Raw genomic sequence first — 21430 nt, 5'->3', positions numbered from 1 at the left:
TCTGATACAGACACTGCCCCCCCTGCAAATGTTCCCTTATTGATGTCCTTAGGTCATCCTGTCTGCATCAGTGTTATCACCACACTCCTGAATGGGCTCCCAGAGATACTTCGGGCCATTTCTAATTCTTTCCAGCTGATTTTGTCTTCCTTTATAGACAGTTGTTTTCTTCTTTTGACCCATTTAAATGAGACTGGAAAATGTAAATAGTAACCAGTTCTGAAGTCTGTTCTTCCCAAACGAGCAGTTAAATCTTTTGATAATAACTACAACAATAACTCTTTCATTCATTCCTGTTACACAGGCATGAAAACTCGCAGACAGTGGTTACAGAAGTGTTGGTGGGAATAGCATCATTCTAAACTTTCTATGTCCTTTGCCACAAGCATCACATGCTGTCTCAAATATCCTTGTATCAATAGTGGCCTCACTGACGCAATGTCTTAGGGAGTAGGAAGGGAAGATATGATTTCTGCAAGTTTATTGAAGAAGTCTAAAAATACCTACCTGTTTGAAGTGATTGGGAAAGTTTTAACTGAAATATATTCAGAGGCTTTTTCTTGCCTCTTGTTAGCTCAAGAACATTGTCTGTATGAACTAAATAGTAGGGACACAAGTTCAATGGGATTGAAAAGAGGAATTAAAAAATGTTCACAAAAACAAGTGGAAATGTGCACACTCCAGGTGGGCTGAGACTTGGAAGACCTTTTCCTGCTCCTATTCTGCCTCATGAGCTGCAAAGAATCATTAAGGATGATAAATTTGCTGACTGTTGTGATTCATCCTGCTCAGGAGGAATGTTACAGCCTGAATCTGAATTCTGAACAGGTGTAGCGAGACTTTTTTTTCCACTTCATTCTCCTGGCAACACAAATAGTTTCTGGTTGTTCTGAAAGCTGAGGACAAGAAAGTTCATTGGTGCAGAAAACTTTTCTAGTTTGCAATTCATAAAATATTTTCTCTGTAGTTTCAACCTGTTACTTTTGCAGGTGTATGACTTCAGGTGTCTCTCTGCTGGAGAAGAGATAGGACAAATGTGTGCTGGAGGCTTCTTCCTCTTCCAGGCACTGTGGTCCTGTGAGGACCTGTACTCCCAATGTACATTCCCATGACACTGCCTTTGCTCCAGTTGCCCCACTGCCATCCTGTTCTGAAGGCTGCCTTCAGCAGCCAGCGACAGCAATCTGCTCAGAGGCATGGGCTACCTTGGCTGCTCTGCTTTCCAGGCCTGTCCTTGTGATTCCAGACTTTACCCTGGTCCACATGCGACGGAGTCTGGATTCCAGCTGCAGGGGAATGCACTGTCTGCATTATTTCCCCTACTCTCTGCCACAACCATGAGGAACAAGGATTAAGGATAGGACTGGAAAATATTTAAGATGAAAAGCCCAGAACGGGGCTGTCCCTTATGACTTGTAATTTCTTTATCTAAAGCTATAAATAGATACCCTTGAGTCAAATATCTATGAAAGTTATTCTTCCACTTGTAGGAAGAATTTGCATACACAGCTTACATTTGGTAATAAACAGGATAACGTATTTTAGCCTGGAAATTATATTTATGGACCTGCAGTGGTCTTACAATGTGTTGTTGTTCTGGAAAAGCCTCCTTATTTTAGGTTGAGGGATCCCTATGGTGAACTTTGGCAAGCTGAGAACATTACAGCGACAAAAGCACTTTGGCTGCTTTGAGTGTTATTAGAGACAGCTTGAAATATTGATGTCTTTAAACTCCCACTTCTCTCTTCTCTTCCCCTTCTCATGTAGCCCATCTTGGCAGAGCAGTGCAGCACACTTTGCCTTGCTGTCTGTGTTTTGCTTGGTAACAAATGCTTTAATATACTGGGCTGAGGTGCTTAACAAAAGACATCAGCAGAGAAATAGCTCACTATTGATGTATTGGAGGGCAGCTTAAGAGAATCAAGATCCCTCTCCCACTGAAATCAGGTTTCAGTGACTGCTTATACTCTTCTTAAACCTGCTCTGTTAGGAACTCTGTAGCCCTAGGCAGACAATAGTGCAGGATTAATGTTAAACCCAAAGTTTAAAACTTTGCAGTTGTGCATATTAAAAAGGGACAAACATTCATTTTTAACTGAATGGAAAAATTGTGAATCCATTTGCATGACTACAACTTCACTAGCCATAGGGCCTCTCCCAAGAGGACTAGCAAATGCCAAGAAATGACCAGGAGTGATCAATAAAATGTAGTTAACTCATTTTCTGGAAAGGGATCAAGGTGCATGGCACTGCCTGAATTCCTGGAGTGGCTTGAATCTGTTGGAATTGTGTTGAAATAGACTGGGCAGTTTAAAGCATCCGCATCGCAGTTTGTACGGTGTTAACTTTGCATACTGGCAGATTCCCTGCTTCTCTGCAAAGAAAAGTGGACCAAAATAGGTCCCTCATTCCCTAAAGGCACAGGTTATTTTTACTGAGCTCAATGAAATGTGCTCCAACTAGAGGTAGGTGAGAAAGCATACAGAAGATCTGTTGCGTTTGGTGAAGGTCAGATTCAGCCTACCACTGCTGTATTTTTCACTGCTCAGATGGACATGGCAAATGATCCCATTAGCATGCTCTGCTCCTGATGCATCACTCTGGACAATGAATCATATGTACTGTGAATTTGGTTCTCAGAATTCCTACACTTTGCTGAGTACCACAGCAGATGATGTGTAGCCATGCTCTGTTGGGTGGAAATAGAAAAGAGGCATTTTAAAGTTTCTAATGGAACAGGTAAAAAGCAAACCTGTGCACAGCAGAGAAAGTTGTGGTTGCCCCACGGATGTAATAGTCGTAAGTGTACATCATCATGTCCATGTCTTCTCCATAGTGTCCTGGATATTCTGTTGTTAACCTTTATATTAAAGAAAAAGAAAATAATATAATTTGCCATCTTATAGGAGAGTCCAGTTGAATGGCTACAACTCAATTAGTAGATTTCTACTGCCTCTTTGAAAGTTCTTGCTTCTTAACAGCACCACAAGATACAATCTCAAGATACGAGACTGCCTTTTTCCTCTGTGCAAATAATTCCAGCAGCTGTTTGAATAAAATTTCAGCAATTTTAGAACAGTTAAGAGGAAACTGCAGTATTGGAATATTTGTATATACATCTGCAGCTCTGGAATAAAAGCAATCTGAACAAGAAGATAAACCTCGTCTACTACTTATGTCTTCATTGTAGGGATTTGCTCCAGCAAATATTCGTCTTGTGAAACTCTTTGGTTTGCAACTGTAGGCTGCAGTAAATGTTGCCAAGTAAAATCACTCTGTTTATCCATGTATTAATTGTATTAAATGAATGTAACAATTAATCCATTACTCTTTGTTCTTTCCTCTCTCTGCCCAATTTAGAATGTAAAAATATGGGCCTGGACAGTATTTGTGCAATGTATTTGATCTGAGGACCTCAAAGTGCTTATTCAATTATTAACCAAATTATGGTTGCTGCTTCCCTGGGAAATAGGCATGTAATACTGTAATTCATTTTACAGATAATGAGCAGATTCAGGAAGGGGCTGGAAGCTTGACCAGTACTTTCTGTCAACATTATATATATATAGTCCGAATGGAAGCCTGGCACTCCTTGTATTACACCATTTTACATGAGTGTTCCTACTGGAGTTGTCAACCTCACCATGAAACAGCAAAGAGCAGCATCAGGTCTCCCATGAGGGAGATGCTGAACCTGTGGAAATAAACAGCCCAGCTCCTGTTGAGACTAACAGAGTTAAAACACATTTACAGAAATCCTGGCAACTTTTGCCTGACTTAATCCACCCCACCAGCAGTACCTGAGTGATGCTTGAAGGTGATTGAAGCACATTCCAGCCAGCATTCATGCATGTTTACATTTTGTTAAATCAGTGGAGTCTAAGCACAGGCTTAAATATTTTACTCACTAGGAATATAGTTTTTGGGATGGGTTTGAGCTTTTATGGGGTGCTTTGGGTGTATTTGGAGCCAAAGCCTATAACTGTTGGAGAACTCAGAAGCTGAAAGTTTACCTGAAAACTGAGGTACTCTGGGCTATTAGGTTGCTTTCCAGGTCATACTCAGCTTTTCAATGGGAAAGATCTTTCAGTTAGAACATCATTCCTAACAAATAATTTTTCCCTGACAAATGAAAAATGTGTCTGCATATGAAACTCAAGCATGACCATATAAGAGCCTCAAGTCTAATCAGTCAGCTTCTTTGAATATATCTTGTTCTCATGCTTCCTTTCCTTTGGCCATAAAAATCATCACACAGATTCTGACTTACAGTACAAGGACACACATCCCAGAGTGTGTTTGGAAAGCAGAAAGTCAGGCCTGGTCACAGTGTCTGTTCTCTGAGTTCTGAACAAGGACACACAGACATGTAAAGCCCTTGCGGTGCTCTGCCACCGGTAAGAAGTAACATCAGTATTTCTCAGGTCATGCCGACTAGGAGGAAGAGAAGAAACCATGAACACTGCCCACACAGCCAGAGGAGAGTCCCCATATTTAGTTTACTAATTTAGTTTACTAATTTGAAGCCTGAGTGTCCGATCTTCAGAAAATCCAGAGTCATAGAAGGTTTTAAAAATGAAGACCAGCTATGGACCAGCATTTAATTTTGCATTCTCCCATCAACTCCAGGTTTTGACACTTTGTTTAGCTATGATTATGAGAAACCACTAAGACATGTATTTCTGTATGTTCTACCAAATGTGATTCAAAACATCTGTTTGGCACTCAGCAAAGCAAATGTTCTGTAATCTTGACCAGCAGTATGTGCTGGGCAGATGAGACTGCACCACACAAGGTTAAAAAGCTGTTTTTTTCTCTACTCAGAAACAGAACTGAGAGTCAGTTCTTTGAACTTCTTTCATGGGCCTCTCACTTGAAATATAAATCTGATGACAAACTTCCGAATTGCTCTGGTCTCACAGACCTTTTGCAGAGGCATGCAGGGTTATTCTGAAGTGCAGTGGGAGTCTTCATTTAGCTTCCCTCTCTTTTCTTTCTGACTGCTGTCATCTTCCCCTCTCTCTGTATTAATTTCTCCACATTACCATGCAGCCTCTTAAGGCTCCTCCACTAAGAAATGTTCAAAAAGCAAATCTATGCAATCACAAAAAATAAATTATTTGGGGACTTGAGCTTCTCTGAATTGTGTCTTTCATAGGCAGGTGCCTAGGGGCTACTTTTGTTCTGGAGAGAAGAATTATAAATAGTGCTATGACAGCAGTGTTCAAGTTCACATGAGTCTGTGTGCTCTGTCTAATTCATTCCTCTTTGATGATTGCTGTACTTATTTCTGAAATTGTTCCCCTAAGACCCTGCATTTCAAGGTTGTCTGTCTTGCACTGTGTCCTTTAGAAGGAAATGCAATTGATCATCCATGCAGCAGGGCTCTGTGGTGTGTCCCATTCCTTTTCTGTTATCTCCATTTTTGGAATCCTGAGAGTAATTCACTCAAAATGTGTCTGCACTTAGAGATGCCCTTGTGTTTAATGCATAGGGATAGCCAGTTTGTGGTTTTCTCATCATGGAGGGGAGAAAGGTCAATTAAGACAGCCACTGAGGGCCTTCCCAAAGTGGTCTGCCTGGCGGAGGACAGTGGTTCCCTCAGGTTTTGTTGTAGCTTGATCTGTACCCTTATTATCAAGTACTTAACTGAAAAGGTTAAATGTTTTAGTCACTAATGAATACAAAGTGCATATCAACTTGTGAGCTGCCTACCATGGTCCTACAGACACGCAATTTATTTACAAACGTGGTAAATAGGTTGTGAGCCATGTGTGGCAACGCATGGTTTGTACCTGAGAGGAGTCACAAAATGAGTGTGAGACACTTTTTGCCTTAGTTAATGAGGATTTGCCTGCACATGGACTTTTCAGGTGGGAATAGCCATCCACAGTAACCGTCCCAGTGCCCTGTAGGCACTTCTGGTGTTGAATTCATAACAAACAGAATTGGGCCAGGGGGGCAGTGAGAAGCCTGGGAATTGCCAAGCACGCTAAGTTACTGCTGTTGTTTGGGGTGTTATATGACCAAGCCAGGGTGCCTGTGGTGCCTGAGGGGGTAGGTGACAGGGGGCCCTAGGAAAGAGGCTGGCAAAGCAGCTGTGAGAAGATGTGTGTTATAGCAATTGTGGGCTCTAGGCACTTAGTAATTCGTAATGCTGAGGGGGAGTGTGAAATACAAAGCTGTGCTTCGTCTCAGGTACAGGCAGGCAATGTGTGTATTTGTGATTGCGATATGTGTGGACACTGACCATGGGACAGCTGCAAATTCTAATAATAACTGAGGAAAGTAAAGCGTGGAAGAAGGCCTCTGAACCTAGCTTTTGTTTGCAATTAACCTTGGTAGATTTAGGAGCATTTGAATTACAGCATTAAGGATGTTGCTTTTTGCTTGTAGTCAGGCCTTAAAGAGTGCTGCAATAATAGCCTTTTGAGGTATAATTCTAGAATATTGCTTGTATCCTTGAAACTATAGCTTTGGAATATATATAAAGGAAATATGCTTATCTCACTCCTTAACAAAACTGAGGAAAACAGCTTGAGAAAGGAAGATGGACAGCATCTCAAGGATTTACAACTTCACCAAGGGAAGCTGGACATCACTGTTATGGGATTTATAGTCATTGTAATAACAAGGGGGACCCTCATCTGGGGAGCTGGACTTCACCAGATGGGATTCATCATTGCTCTTGAGGAAATTGGACCAACATCTCAGAGGCTGCCACCACCATCTGGGGATCCTCCTTTTTGGGACATCCTGAAGAAAAACTAAATCACAATAGTGTATATAGAATTGTGATGTAAAAATTGGAAATAGAAACTGCTGATGAGTAAAAAAAATTGGAATAGAAACTGCTGAGAAAGCTTCTGAGTACCCCTATAAATACCTGTAAGCCCCAACTATCGGTGTGCAGTTGGAGGGAAAACTGCCTCCACTGTACCCAGCGCTATTTGCTCATACTTTACCATAATTAATTAATAAATTGATTGCTGCTTGAATATTGGCCTAGTCAAGCTCCTTATTTATAACAGTAGTGGCCAGGAAGGTGCATTTAGCGGAATTATTTGTAAAACCCAGATCCACGCACAGGTGTTAAGTTTGGGGAAGGACTTGTAGGGGAGAAAAGAGTAATGTGAGACCTTTATCAAATGGTAGTCTTTTCAGTCTGTATGGTCTGTTTGCAAGAAAATACAGAAAACTCTGGTTCAACTTTTCAAATCTACTTCTGGATAGTACCAGGTGTATTATGCTTGGGCACAAGAGACTTGAAGCTCCAGTGGCATTGTTGAGAGAGGAGAAAAAAGGTAATTCTGTGTTTAGGACTGGGAAAGGAAATGTTGTGATAAGGGGTGTATGTAGTTTGGCCTGTGTGTGAGCAGAAAAAGGTGACAGAAAAAGGTATTTTCATAATGGCATTTTTAGCTAGAATAGGGTTGATGTGGAATGGTTTATCTTTTCAGTGGTTTACATTGCTCCAACCATCCACACATTTTTCTAATGTATTTCACTATAATCATATAAATCTTGCTCAGGGTACAATATGTACTCAAAAAAGGCATTAGCTGTTTACCAGGATTACTGTTCTTTTTACTTCAATCTGAAAACAGCTGTGTTGTTTGTTTTCCATGGTGAAGAATTGCTATGGTAGAGATTAATAGAAAACACAGTTACTCATTTAGCACTGAGAAGAATGTTTTGTACTAATCTACAGTGATCTGTGGCACTCTTTTAACAATTGACTTCAGAAATAGTTATCATGAGTCCATTATTTACCAATAAGAAGATCTAGTCCCACTGGTGGCCTTAATATGTACAGCCTGCTGATTAAAGAAATAAATGAGAACTGTGGGTATGCCTTGCTTTCAGATGCCAAGCAGACAAAAGAAATTAGTCTTTTAAAATATGAGAGATAGTCAGTGGTAGAACAGTTTCTGGCTCCAGTTGTGGAATATACTTATTCCCTGATCATGGTTTTGGAACCATGTACATGGTTTTGGTACAAGTACATGGTTTTGGAATATCTTACGCTGTTCACTTCTTGTGCAGCTTAAATGCTAACAAGATGAATGGCTTCTCTTTAACCTTCATTTCCCTTTTTGTGGCTGAACTCTTCCTCTAACAATGCCACAGCCAAAAGAAAGAGTTGTTTCATTTTAAGAGGAAGACATAAGCTGTAACATTAACTTTCTGACATTTGAGGACAAGGAGTGTCTCTGGACACTCCTTACTTTATGGGCTTACTTTTAGATATTGTTTACAAGTGCTTCAAGAGTATGTATTTCCTAATGGAGAAATTTTGTTCAAGAGCCACAAGCCTTCAAGTTAAATTCAATGAACATGGGAATTATATACATCTTTAATAAATTTCAGCTCTTCCTCCAGCTGGAGGACAGAGGTCATCTGCTTTAAAAAATGCATTCTATACTGAAAAGCCAAAGAAGATCTTAGTAAGCTGTCTACAGAAATTCCAGCAACTGCTCTGAGTAAAGATCCCAGATTGCCAAGCTGCCAGGGAACTAGAGGTGTCCTGGAGCTCCTCTAGAGATGAGAGGCTCTCTTGTGTGGCCATATAATGTGTTTTGGGGTTGTGCTCATGCTCCAGGCTCTGAGCCCATAGATTCACACAGACACATCACTGCTGCTGCGTTCCCACTGTGATGCACTGAAAGCCAAAAGCCCTTCCAGGCCAGGGCTGAGGAGCCACAAGGCTGGGGGCTGGCACAGTGGGACCAGAGCTCTTCCAGGCCTGCATGAGCTCGTGCTATGCAGGTACAAGCAGCAGCAGACAGCTCAAGGCAACTTGTGCCTGCTCCTCAAGAAAGATATATCCAAAATAACTTGGCCAGATTTCCAATGTCAGATCAAATGTGTTTCTCCTAAAATGCCTCTGCAAGATGGTCCTGCTGATTGAACTGCAAGGTTGTATTTGATAGGTAATAATAAAGAAAAAAAAAAGAAACAAACCCCATCAACCTCCCCCAACAGTTATATACCTTTTAAAAAATGGGAAAAGAGGGGAGGGGAATTGGGTTGCCAGAACTGCATGTTTCCATTACATCTGTTCTGAGTTCACCTCTTGGATTTGAACCTCTGCTACTGGTTATCTCTGAGAAACCTGCACGGGATCACATCATTTCCAATATGTCTTGTGTGGCAGGTTGAGCCTTGAAACCAAATAAGTGCTTTAAACCCCGTAACTCTTGGAAAATGTAATTGTTGCCTGGACAGTGTCACCATGACAGAGATCAGCCACAGCTCCAGACAGACCTTCTGGCATTTAAACTGCTGTTGTTTCAAGAAGGGAAACAGTCATAAACAGTCTGCAGACTTGGGGCTGCTCTGTGACATGTGTTTGCTTTCCAGAGTATGAAGTCAAGCTTTCATGTCTTGGCAAAGAGAAAAATCTGAGCTCTAATGGGACCACTTAGTGACACTGTCTCTGCATCTGAGATAGATTTGCTTCCTTTATGGTGCAAATCAGCACACAGTTTATTTTACTGTGGAAGCATTCCCTGGCCAGGTAAAGTAAAGGGAGCTTTTCTGTCTCCTGTGAGGAATGTTAATTATTTTCAGTATGTTAAAAATGTGCAGAATCCATGACAAGTCTTGGCATGATGAAGAAGGAAACTAAGTACCTGTAAAAAAAATTACAAAGCAAGTACAAAACTTTGAGACTGGAAAAGATTAGTATATTTTCAATATGAGCTTACTGCAGAGGAAAGCTGGGAATTAATGGTGAGAGGATGAGCTGTGAAACAGAACTACTGGGTTCAAAGAGTAAGAGTATAAATGCTAACAAATAAAGTCCTTCTGCATGAATTTGACTTCAGTCATTTTATTAAGGAAAACGAAGGCAAAGTGTTGGCTTCAGTCAGCATGATGGTTTTATAAATTTGTATTCCAACAGATACTAGCAGTTTTCAAAAAACACAGGGATATTCTAGGCGTAAAAAACAGGGCAAATTCTAAGAAATCTGTTGCATGGCTCATGAACATTAGATAAACTTGTCTTTACTCATTGTAGGGTCATCTCACTTCAGGAGGAACATAGTCCTGATGCAGAAGAGACAAGAGAAATCATATATAAGGATCAGCTGGTTTACTGCTTTTATATGTACCAGAGAGGCCTGTATGGAGACAATTGGAAGAGGAAGGAATCAAATACTCGAAGTCAGAGCTAATTTGAAACAGTTTTGTCACATCTCAGTATTGTCAGTTTTCTTCAAAATGCATTTCTGCCTGCACCTGGTTTCATACTTAAGGACACATTGCACATTAAAAGTCAAGGCTGCTGAGAAATTCTGCAGTGTGGATTTTCTTTGAATATAGATTTTTCCTGTGTAATGTATGATCCACAAAGTATCACCATCATTGCATACTTCCCTGGTTTTACTTTTCCACATAGTCATATACTAGTGAAATAGTGTATTTCATGCCTTTGTATGAAAATAAGCCTCTCCAACCAAAAAGTCAGCAGCATGGTGATTGCCAAATCTCCACAGTTACTTTGTTTACAATGAGTTCCTGGAATAGAACTAATACTATTATCATTTGGGGCAGAAACTGCAATAAATAATGATACACTATACACACACATCTTTGTTGTGTCTCACATGCATATACAATGTGAGGTCCTACTCATGGTAGCGCCGAACTAATTTGCAGTTTGTTTGGAAAACATATTCTTCCTGTCAAGTGCATGTTAACTAGTGCAAGATACAGACCAGAAGCGTGATGTGTGAACAAAGTCTTGCGACAATAACTTGGAAATGCCAGTGAAAGCTATGTTGTGAATGAAATCTCCTGAGCTTAGGGGACAGGAAGTTTGGTTTTGGTACACTGAAATTTAGTAACTCAGATAAGTCACATCTGTGACTTCATGAGTAAAAGTGAGTCCAAAGTGTTATGAGTAAAAAAAAGGGTTACCCATTTTTTTAAAAGATTGAAGATGTACAAGTTGAGCCGGTTGCTGGCAGGGGAGACTTCTTTGTTAGCTTCATGTTGTAATCACCTGTTAATAGTCAGTTGTTAAGTCCCTATTTTGTCAGTACCACCCTGCCTGCTGCCAGGTAGATGGCACCCCCGCCTCGGACAGTGAAAGGAGGGGACATCGGAGTTGGTGTGCTAATGACCTCAGAGCAAGCATGCAATAAACCCCTAAAAAAACAAGCTAACATGGAATTAAGAGATCGAGTGAGTGATGTCTAGACGTGAGGAACGGAATCCAGATTCTGCTGAGACCCTTTTTACCTCTCACCCTAACCTAAAATGACGTTGGCTGGAAAGAGGACCCTGAATGTCAAACCAAAAAAGTGGAGTCTTCTGGTGCTCTTGGGAGGAGGGAGCCCCCAGCTCTGTCTGTGGACTAGCAGACCAAGCTGCACTTTTCCTCCTCCATGCCACTCCTGGGAGCAGCGGCGGCATGAGCGTGGACCCCTCAGTTCTCCCCACCTGAGCTGATCACTTTTAATAAAGGCATTAAAAAAGGAGAAAGATCTCCTGCCCTGTTTATTTCATAAAGTATGGGGTTTCACACTACTCTGGTGAAGTTCATGTTTTCTGTATGTTGCCATAACAACCAGTACTTGCCCTGAGTACTGCTACACTGTCTAGGCAGGGAAAGAGAGTAAACCAGAAAAGAAACCATTCCTGGCAGATGATAGAAAAGAGACCGCGGTTTTGGAGGAGAGACCTTATCTTCATGGTGTGAGTCCTCCAGTAAAAAAGTCCTTCTGTGTGGGACCCCAGGATAGCTCTGGTGGAAAAAGACTTCAAAAAGTCTCTGCAACAGCCCTCTGCTCCAAACAGGGTCAACTACAGAGTCAGACCAGGCTGCTCAGCTTTTATTTGGTTCATCCTTGAAAGCCTCCAAGGAGCATCAATAGGCAATCTATGCTCATAGAAGAAACAGTTTTCTTTATATCTGACTGAACTGGGAGTCCTGCCCTCAAGCCTGTCAGCTGCACCCCCCCGTTTGGTTTCATATGCAAACTTGGCCAGCATGTGCTCTGTTGCCTCCTCAAGATCATTGATAGAGATATTAAGCAGGACAGGCATCCAGGCAGGGTATAACCTTTTAACCACCGCCCTCTGAGCCTGTTAAACCATTATATTTTAGCCCATCTAGTTTTCTGTCCATCCAGACCCTAACATCCTAATTTGGACAACTGTATGTGGAAAGAGCTTATACACATACACCTTGCTAACTATAGAAGCAGAATGTTTTTTTAATGAATCCATAACCACAAACGATGCACCAGGAGCTTTTCACAAGCCAGGTGACACAGTTTTACAGCTGCCCCCTCCCAGAAGAATGTGAGTACATGGGATCTCTACCCTGCTTAGAGGGAAAAACGTTTCACCTGCTTTTGAAATGCTGCCTTTTCTGCATGCAACTGCAGGTGAACTACATAAGGCTTTCTTTCTAAGCACAAAAATGGAGTCTTGTCACTGTTGGAAATAGAAGGGCAGTATAGGAGTCTGTATGCAGCTGAGATGAAAACTAAAGACTTCAGTAATCCCAAACATTTACATTAGGATTTGCCTTAATCTGAATGCCAACTTGCAAAGCAGAGACAAGGCTGTTCCCAGTTGTCAAGACAACATCTGAGGGAAGTAGAACTGTCAACAATAACAAAAAAGAGATTTTTGTTGTCTCTCTGAAAATGTATGCAGTATTAGAGGAGTACAAGAGAATGGAAAAACTGCATAAAAGTCTGAGTGAGTTTCCCTCAGAGGGAAGAGCCTGGGCAGGTTTGTAAATAAAGCGGCATGTAGGGAACATACATAGGCAATGTCTGCTGGAATGGAGGCAGAAGAACGTTCAAAGACTTTTGTTACGTAGTTCCTGTAATTTAAAGGCATTAAAAATAATAATAATAAAAATATTTATTTTCCTTCTGGCTGGAAGGAGACTGAAGGATAAAAAGCAAGGCAGTGGTGTTGTGTTTGGCCAGTAGCCAGACAGCCAAGTAAGACCAACAGGCACAAAAACAGTTTGTATGCATCTCAATGGGAAGCCTCCTTTAAAACTGATGTCTGGAAAAAAGGGTTCAAGCACAGGTCTACTTTTTTCTCCCTCTAGTTGTTTTTTTTTGGTTTTGTTTTTGTTTTGTTTTTTGTTTGTTTGTTTTTGTTGTTTTTTTTTTTTTTTTCCTTAGATATAGGCAGGTTGGCAGGTTATTCTTTGTATCACTGAAAATAGCTAATTTTAATCTGAAGGTAACTCCAGAGCATAAAATGATGGCTTCTCTTGAACAGAATGGCCAGGAGAAATACAAGCTGCCTCTACAAAATCTGCTGCTGTCTTTGGTTTTAATTTAGAGAAACCACACCTGTGGTGCATTTTAGAGAAACTGGGAAGCTTAGGATTCACAGCTCATTTTTTCAGTCTCCATAAAGTTGTCAGCACTATTTGTGATACCCTGCTGAGACCACGTTTTTCTTCTGGGTTTATGATCAGTAGCTCATTTTGACTTTGATCTTTAAACAGTTTTGAGAGAGAAAGCATAGTCATATGCACTACTAATATTTTTTCTGAGGTAAGTGGTTAAAGTTCTGTCTTGTAAGTCATTGTCACACAAAAGTGTAGCACAGACATGCTCCTCCTACTCCAGTAAATGTGCTGGATTTATAGTAGGAAAATGTCACTCCTCTTTGCAGACTTCTGTGTTTCCAGCACAGCTAGGCTGATGCTGATCCCCAGACCTGTTCATTGAGGGTCAGCTACTGCGTTGTGCTGTTCAGTGTAACTGCAGTCTTATTCTTTCCCTTAGCCTTGCATCCTTAGGAATCCTGTGGCAGACTGGAAATAACATGCTTAGCTCCATAAAACACAGCTAATTCTTTTTCAGACGATGTTTCTGACAGGTCAAGCAGCCAAAGGCATTTATAGGGATTGTTGGGAGAAAGAAGATCACAGGTTTGGTGACTGCTTGAACTCACCAGCAGGAATATGGGCACCTCCGGCTGTAGCGGCAGCAGTAAAATTGCCATTCACGGTCCAGCACCGATGGAAAATATTGACTCTGGAAACCAGCCACCAGCCCATTGTTTGAGCAGGTTTGATACCTAATAATGAGGGTAAAGGGGAGAATACACAAGGAAAACATGGTATTAGACTCCTTGATAGTTTCAAGCATTTCTCAAAACAGCATTAGTATTTTTGACATAGAATCCAAGTGGAGGGTTTGACTTCGTGCTGAGAAGCACTGTTTGCACTTGCTGTACGTAGAGTAACAATTTTCTATAAGAAAGCAGCAGCAGTTAACCAATGTCTTAACATCTATGTCGCACTTAAAACTATTTAATCAGGCTGAAATATTTGATCATTCTAGTATGCTAACCAGGAAAGAAGATTGTTCTGGTGTTATAATTCTCAACTGTTTACAAATCATAAGACTGACTTCAAAACAGTTCATTAATATTTTTGTCTATGACTGTTGGTATTTGAGGATTTGGGCTTTATTGAACTAGCCTTTTCAACTACTTCTCTACCACAAAAAACAAAACAAAACAAAATCTTGAGAAGCTATTTTATAAAAGAAATTCATTAACTTTTTTAATTGCACAATTATGTGTCTCTAGGAGAAGGGATTCTTTATTTAAAACCTTTAGGCTTATGGTGAAATCATTATTTGATAGCAATCACATAAGGAAAACTGTAATTCAAATGTTATGTAACTTTAAGTGTCACAGAAAGTTTATGACTGGATTTTCAAAAGAAAAATCTGCTGCTTCATGCTTTCTGTGTGCTCGATAATTCTATTATACGTGTGAATCACTGCCTCCAGGTAGAATAGACATGGTCTCAAAGCATGCATGCCTGTGTCTGCACACCCTTCAACACCTTAACACTGATACCCAAATTCAAGTGGTAATCAGTTTGAATAGCTTGCTTCTTGGAGAGTAATGACAAGGAGCTCATGGAAACAGACAGGTCATTGGTTCTGCTGTCCTGTGCTCATTCTCTCAAGCACCCTCCTGGCCTCACTGTTCCCCATCCTGAAAATTATAGGAATGTTGTTTCTTCCATCACTTTTCCTTTTCTTTCTTTTCCTTTCATCAAGGAAAACCTGTAGCAAACTTTCTCTGCTATTTCATAAAATCAATTACAATGATCCATCTGAAAGACACCTTCAGAAGTAACTGTATGTACAACAAATACCCAAAATCTCCCTTAATTTCATTCAATGACCTCATAATTTATTCTAAAGACTTGAAGTTCCCAGAAGGGAACACACATCATCTAGCAGAATTTGGTGTTTCGAAAGTCATTCACTTGTGCACAGGAGTGTTAGTGCTTGCAAAGACAGCGTGAGGCTGAAGTATGCAAAAGCTGAAAAACTGATCAATTTTGACCAGTGCAGTGATGAATTTCCCTACCTAGTTTTCAGCATCCATTTTTGAACCTAAGGGTCTCTTCTCTGTCTCTTCCCCTGCGTTCTGTTGTTCAGATAAGAGTATTTACATTTGTTTGTGTCCCCTTATCTCCCACCCTGATGGGGCCACAGTACTTGTTGTGCTTTGTGAGACTCTTTCAAGGACCTTCAGAGCTCAGTCCTGATGGGGATTCTGAGTTGCCATGGTATCACACCAAGTATGGCAGTCTGGCTTTCACTCAGGATTTCAGCAAGGCTTTGATAGGAAGTTGTTCTGATTTTTGGCTCATAGGCCATAGGAACATATGGCTAAGGCTCTGAGTAAACATATTGATGCAGATGATTGGTGTTACCCTGATGGGAGAATGGTTGATGCACAGCAGTATAGGGATTGGTTCTACCTGTTGCAAGATGAGCATTAAACTGTGTATAATAGCAGCAAATTTGTACCTCATCTTCCATCTGTCACCCTTCCTATCTGCATTTGCACTGCTCAAGTCCTCATGCTCCTGGGAGATTTTCTAGCACTTTTGCATAGGTGCAATGTTGGAAGCACTTAGTTTCTCCATTTCCTTGACATTTCCTCTCAGAAGTTCAACACTGCCCTGCCAAATTCCCATCCCCACTCATCAGATCAGTGTCTGATATTCCTGCTCACTTGTATCTGTGGGAGGTTCTTCCTTCTTTTCTCTTCCCACCTGTTGACATTCAGCCTGGGAAGTCCTGTCTTCTTTTCTTCTACAAAGGTTTTTATTTTTCTGACACATTATTTTCTACTAATATAGTCCCGTTGTGATGGAAAGATTCATTTTGAAAGAGATATCACTCATGGACACTTCTCTCTTTAGTGAATTGAGAAACAAACCTAGCTCGTATACCACTCATATGTTGACATGCACTCATATTTGAGTACCAGATTTTAGGAAGGTGTGGTTATTTTTTATTCTTAGTCTATCTTTTCATGATAAGTTTGATTAAAAAATATAATTGGTGTTGCCTTAAAAATTAGTTTCTTGGGTGGTAAGTGAACCTGGACATAAGTGATGCTTTATAATTAAATTGCAGTTTTGTTTTAATGTAATTCAAAGTAAAATTTGAAATACATATTAAAGGTCATGTTCAATTTTCTCTCTTTGCTTGTGTCTCATGCACAAGGTCCTGTAATCTTTTATTCAAGCTCAGTATTTTGTTTAGCAAAAAAAAAAAAAAGTAATGTTGAAGTACTTTTCTTTAGCTTTGACATAATGTAAGATTATTTGCGTTAATCTTTCTAGTTTTGAAGTAAAATCCAGACACTCCAAAAATGAAGAGATGCTCTCAGAACTTGGAGTTGTTATATATATTAGAGTTAATTCATGCTATATATATGTATGTATGTGTATATAAAATATTGTAAAACCCAACTCATGTCTTTGACCACCCTAGCTGGGAGCAGAGTCTTATTTCTATTCAGTTAGTTCCCGGACAACTGTAAGATAATATCAAGTCCATTAATGTAAGTATGGGCCATGAGTGTCGACTTCCCAGGAATGTCTGAGCCTTTCTCGAGAACCTGCACCTGGAGCAGATTGCATCTACCATCTCAGCACCAGCACCACTCGGTTACATGTGAAAGAAGGCTATTCTGAAGAAGTTCAGACAGCCATCCGGACACCTGGACTGGCTTTGTATCCGTATGGTCCCAGTTATACATGTGAGAGAAGGCTATTCTGGAGAAGCTCAGACAGTCATTTGGACACCTGGACTGGCTTTGTATCTATGTGGTCCCAGTTCTACATGTGAAGGGACACAAAAGGACATTCTGTCATTGCTGCCTCAGGCAGAATAAGGGATATAAGCTGGCTGTATGAGACAGTCGGGGTGAACCACCGGGAAACCACCGGGAAATTCTGGCACTCTGTCAGTCAGATCCAGGTTCACCCAGCGCCAAATTCTGTAATTGACGCTGCCTTGGCTGTGGTGGTTTTTCTGAAATTCTATTTTGTTATTGATCTAATAAATCTTAGTTTCTTTTATAAACTTGGCTGCCAATTTGATCATTTATAACAGAGTGCTTATTTGTGAGGTCATATAAAATATTTTCTTCCCTTTCCTTTTCCCAGCTGGCCACTTTCCTACAAGCAGAAAGTAATTCTTCAAGGTAAACAAACAACCCTCCTCACCCACCTTTTCAGTCAGTTGCTCTATGTACTAATCTGAAAGCAACACTTCATTTATCAGAATTTTTTCCTTCTCTGTTCAATTCATTACTCTTGTCACAGCAAATCCTGAAGCAAGTAGGGTGAATAAAAACTAGTGATTCAGGAACTTGGATTTATAGCCAAGTAAAAACAATATATTTTCACAAGACCCACTCTTTAGCACTTTGACTACAAAGGGTAGTTCCGTATTCAGAATTAATGTGACCAGGTTCTCCTCACTCCTGAAATCTGACATTGCTAAGAAGAGAGGAAAATGCCTTTTACAAGGTGAGTGCAGAAGAATGTGAGACACTGGCTGGGACTGTGTGGGATTAAACTAGGCAGTGGGTAGGTTTTCTTTTTCTAGTTGGCTCAAGTTGCCAAGTGTGAAGAGCTGTCTTTTGGATCTGGTACTGGGAGAAGAGGAGGCGAGCTGGTTGGTAGGGGGGGAGTGAGAAGATTGGTGGTGAAGATCAGGTGCCCTTGGATGGGAAGTTGCCCTTGCCTTGGGTACAAGTGTGGGAAATGACTGCAGTGTTCTATAGAAAGCCTTATTCTGGGAGGAGTTTGGTGTAGTAACAGGGATATGGTATCTGAGACTTTCCTAGCCTGCTGTGATTCCAGTGAAAAACCTCTCCTCTGCCAAATACTCTTCTGAACTGGTTAATGAGTGTTGTACAGCTGAGCTCTGTCATGGCGTGCAATCAAAGCATGCATCCATGTTACAGATTTAGTTCAGGTCAGAACTGCTTTGGTTCTTCACTAGTGAGCTTTCGTCTGTGAGACCAAACAAGAGCTGGTGTGAAACAAACCCACCCAAAATGCATATGAGAATTTTGATCCATGCATGACCTGTTTCACCCTATAGATCCTCTCAAACTGTGCCACATTAATTGTGAACATCAGCAACGATCTTGGCAGCCAAGCGTGTTCCTCGTTGGCTCAACAGGTGTCTGCCAGACTGAATACAAACATTGCTTACAACAATAGAATTGTTTTGAGCAATGGGATCAGTTTTGGTGACACTTCAAACTTACGCCTGCACCTCAATTTTGCTCTTTGCTAAGCAAAGCCTCAGAGTGTTGTGCCCCACCTAATGCTAGTGCTGTGTGGCCCTCTGAGGCCCCCTGTTCCTCAGCCACATCAGCACCGTGTTATCCTGAGGATGAGAGCCCAAAGAGGACACTGTTCATTACAAATCTTCTCAGGGAAGACCAAGTTAAGCTGCAGGAAGTAGTGCTGTTAGAGAATGCACTGAATTCCTGCAGCACTGACTGGGATTATGCTCCCTGAAGCTCTCTAGAGCCATGCAGAGGCTGCCACACAGTTCAGTAGGCACTGGGTCATGCTGCATTGAGGGTGATTTGTTCCTAATAACAGGGTAACATGAGAGTGCCATTCCATGTCCCTGTGGAGGAGAGGCCCTAGACTGCTCTCCTGAGTTATCTTTGTGGTGTGTCCTCCCTCTGTGTAACTGGATTAATTGTGTGATGAGAACTAATTCAATGACATTTATGACTTACTTTTTTCTCCCTGGCCAAGGGAAGGCAAGGCCCTTTTCACCCTGGTGATTTCTTCTTGACAGTAGCTGATGAGGCCTCCTTTTCTACAGAAACATCCCTCTTCTCCTCAGATGCTCCCTCTGGACTCAGTCCATTGCAGCTGTGCTAAATGGACTTGTAGCACTAGTCCTTTAACATAAACTTAGGGCTCTGAAGAAAATTAGCTTGTTTGTGTAGATAGCACAAATGGGAACATTTTCAAAGAGCAGCTGGATTATTTGGTTTGGGTAATACAGGCTCAGCTCTGAAACTTGGGACTGGTCAGAGATTTGGAACAAAAATAGCTCCTACTGACATACCAAGGTGTGCTGCCAGAACCTGAACAGGAGGATCCTTTTCTCAGTAGTCTGTCTTTGCACCTAGTTTGTGGGCAAGGGAGGGAGAGAATGGGAGTGGGGAGGGAGAATCTATATTGTTTTTTCCAAGTCCCATCTAAGCACTTTCTCAGATGTCTAAACAAGGAAAAGATGCAACAAACATGGAGTAAATAGCTCTTGGCTGGAAATGCTTCTCCTTTTTTACTTTACAGCTAACTGGGAGTATAATGAGGATATGGCATGGTTTCATCTGTACCATGTGGTGTAAACCAAACTTATGTTACTGGAGGGAAGTGTTGCTTGTCTTCACTTGCAAGCTTTTGTTCCTTTGTTTGTGTGAACCCTGTCTTTTGGTATGATAGTTTTTGGCAAGAAAAATAGCTGGTCTGTAGAGACAACTCTGTAGTATTCAACAAAGCAGTGAAGAACAATATCAGCCTCAATCATTCAGACCTTAGGTGGTGAAATATTTAAACAAGGTCAAAATTTCTGCACTACAAATTGAGATAAGAATATAAAATTTATGCTCCCTGAAAAGATAGGATTCTTTAAGAAGCTGCAGCATAAAAATTAGAAGGCATAGAAGGACTCGAGGACCTCTGCAGTAGAAAGACTGCAGAATCAGGGCATGCTCTGGAGACTTTTCCCTACTCCAGACATGAGTATTTCCAAGTTATCCAGGAACTGGTTCTTGCTCCCAGTTGCTGTCTCTCTTTTGAATATCATCTTGGTTAGCAGATAATTAACCTTACCCTGAAGGAGTAAGGTGTTGAAACAGATTCAACAGTCTTTTCACACGTACTCAACTTTAAAAATATTCACAGATTAATGAGGCTGAGAAGGCATTCCTGATCATCTGATCCAATCTATTGCCACAATTTCCCCTTTGAGTCTTCTAACAGGTTCACAAGCTTCTTATGTCCTTTCAGCAAAGCACAAATGCATATAGACTCTTCAGAAGAGTGTGAACATATATGATTAACTTCAGGGATGCATTTATGCAGTGAAGCACGTTAGTTAGATATAGTCTGAAATGCCACTAGGTAATTATAGGTAGTGACCAGAAGGGATTGGTCTTCATGAGTCTGCTTGTGAAAGAGATGGGTTTCCCCAGAGAGCAGTTTTGAGAGTACCTGTTCTCTCCATTGACCCTGGAAGGAGGCAAAGGTCATAAACTAAGCATTATTAGGCATTAGATGCCTAATGTGGATCTGTGTCATTGTCCTCTTTCTGTTGGATAGTTTTTTCATATTTGAAAGATTCTAAGTTTTATGGTTTGATTATCTAAGTCTGTATAATCCCTTGTGTGAGTGAAGGAAGTGAACTTACCAGGAAGCTCTGCCAGTGGTTCTGTCTTGCTCCCGACTCTCCTACCCCTATGGTCCCCCCATCCATTTCTGTCATTTTGTCCCAGATACTGAAGGCCAAAGAAAATAATGAGTTGGAGACTCTTTCTTCTGTCTTTTATATTCCCTCTTCATTTTCTCTCCTAAGCTTTTACTTTCTTTATTGTCTTTTCTAAAGAAACCTCTCTTGATTTTTTCTCTATTGCGCAACTGTGCAGCAGTCAGGAATGGCAATTTGAAAATCACCATTTGAAATTTGAAATGCCATAAGCATAATATGTCAAAGGTTTTTTTTTTTGGTGTTTCTGCCAGACTAGATTTTCTGACTGGGGTTCTGTCTGGGAAACCAGAGGGAATTCAGAGAAAAGCTGCAGGTATGATCAGTGCTTGCTTAGGACTGTTAGAATACAAAACCTCCAGAGGAGAACTACAGGAATGGAGACGTGTTCAGCCTGAAAGCAAAAGCATGGCTGAAGGTGTGTGGGTGAGGGAAAGGCGTAGCTGCTACCTATTATTAAGTAAAAAGGATTTTTCAAAAGATTCAGCAAGCTTATTCTCATTGCTCAGTGAAGGTAGGGGAAAGATTAAAAAGCCTCAATTGCAGCAGAGTGGCAGCCTTTGACACTGGGTCCCACAGCATACTCC

The 21430-nt window shown here is 40.9% G+C and overlaps 1 protein-coding gene across 1 annotated transcript in view; it reads right to left on the bottom strand.

The window, feature by feature from the left end:
- The window catches only part of DPT (dermatopontin), a 28101-nt gene that overhangs the window by 3570 nt on the left and 3101 nt on the right, over positions 1–21430 (bottom strand). The window contains exons 2-3 of the mRNA XM_084227128.1: positions 13945–14070; positions 2753–2860 (exon numbers count right to left, since the gene is read on the bottom strand). Coding sequence (XP_084083254.1) covers positions 2753–2860; positions 13945–14070 — 234 coding nt within the window. The remainder of the gene's footprint in view (positions 1–2752; positions 2861–13944; positions 14071–21430) is intronic.

This window comes from Fringilla coelebs, assembly GCF_963513975.1.
Source record: "Fringilla coelebs genome assembly, chromosome: 2".
NCBI lineage: Eukaryota > Metazoa > Chordata > Aves > Passeriformes > Fringillidae > Fringilla > Fringilla coelebs.
This window is presented reverse-complemented; position numbering and strand designations above follow the sequence as displayed.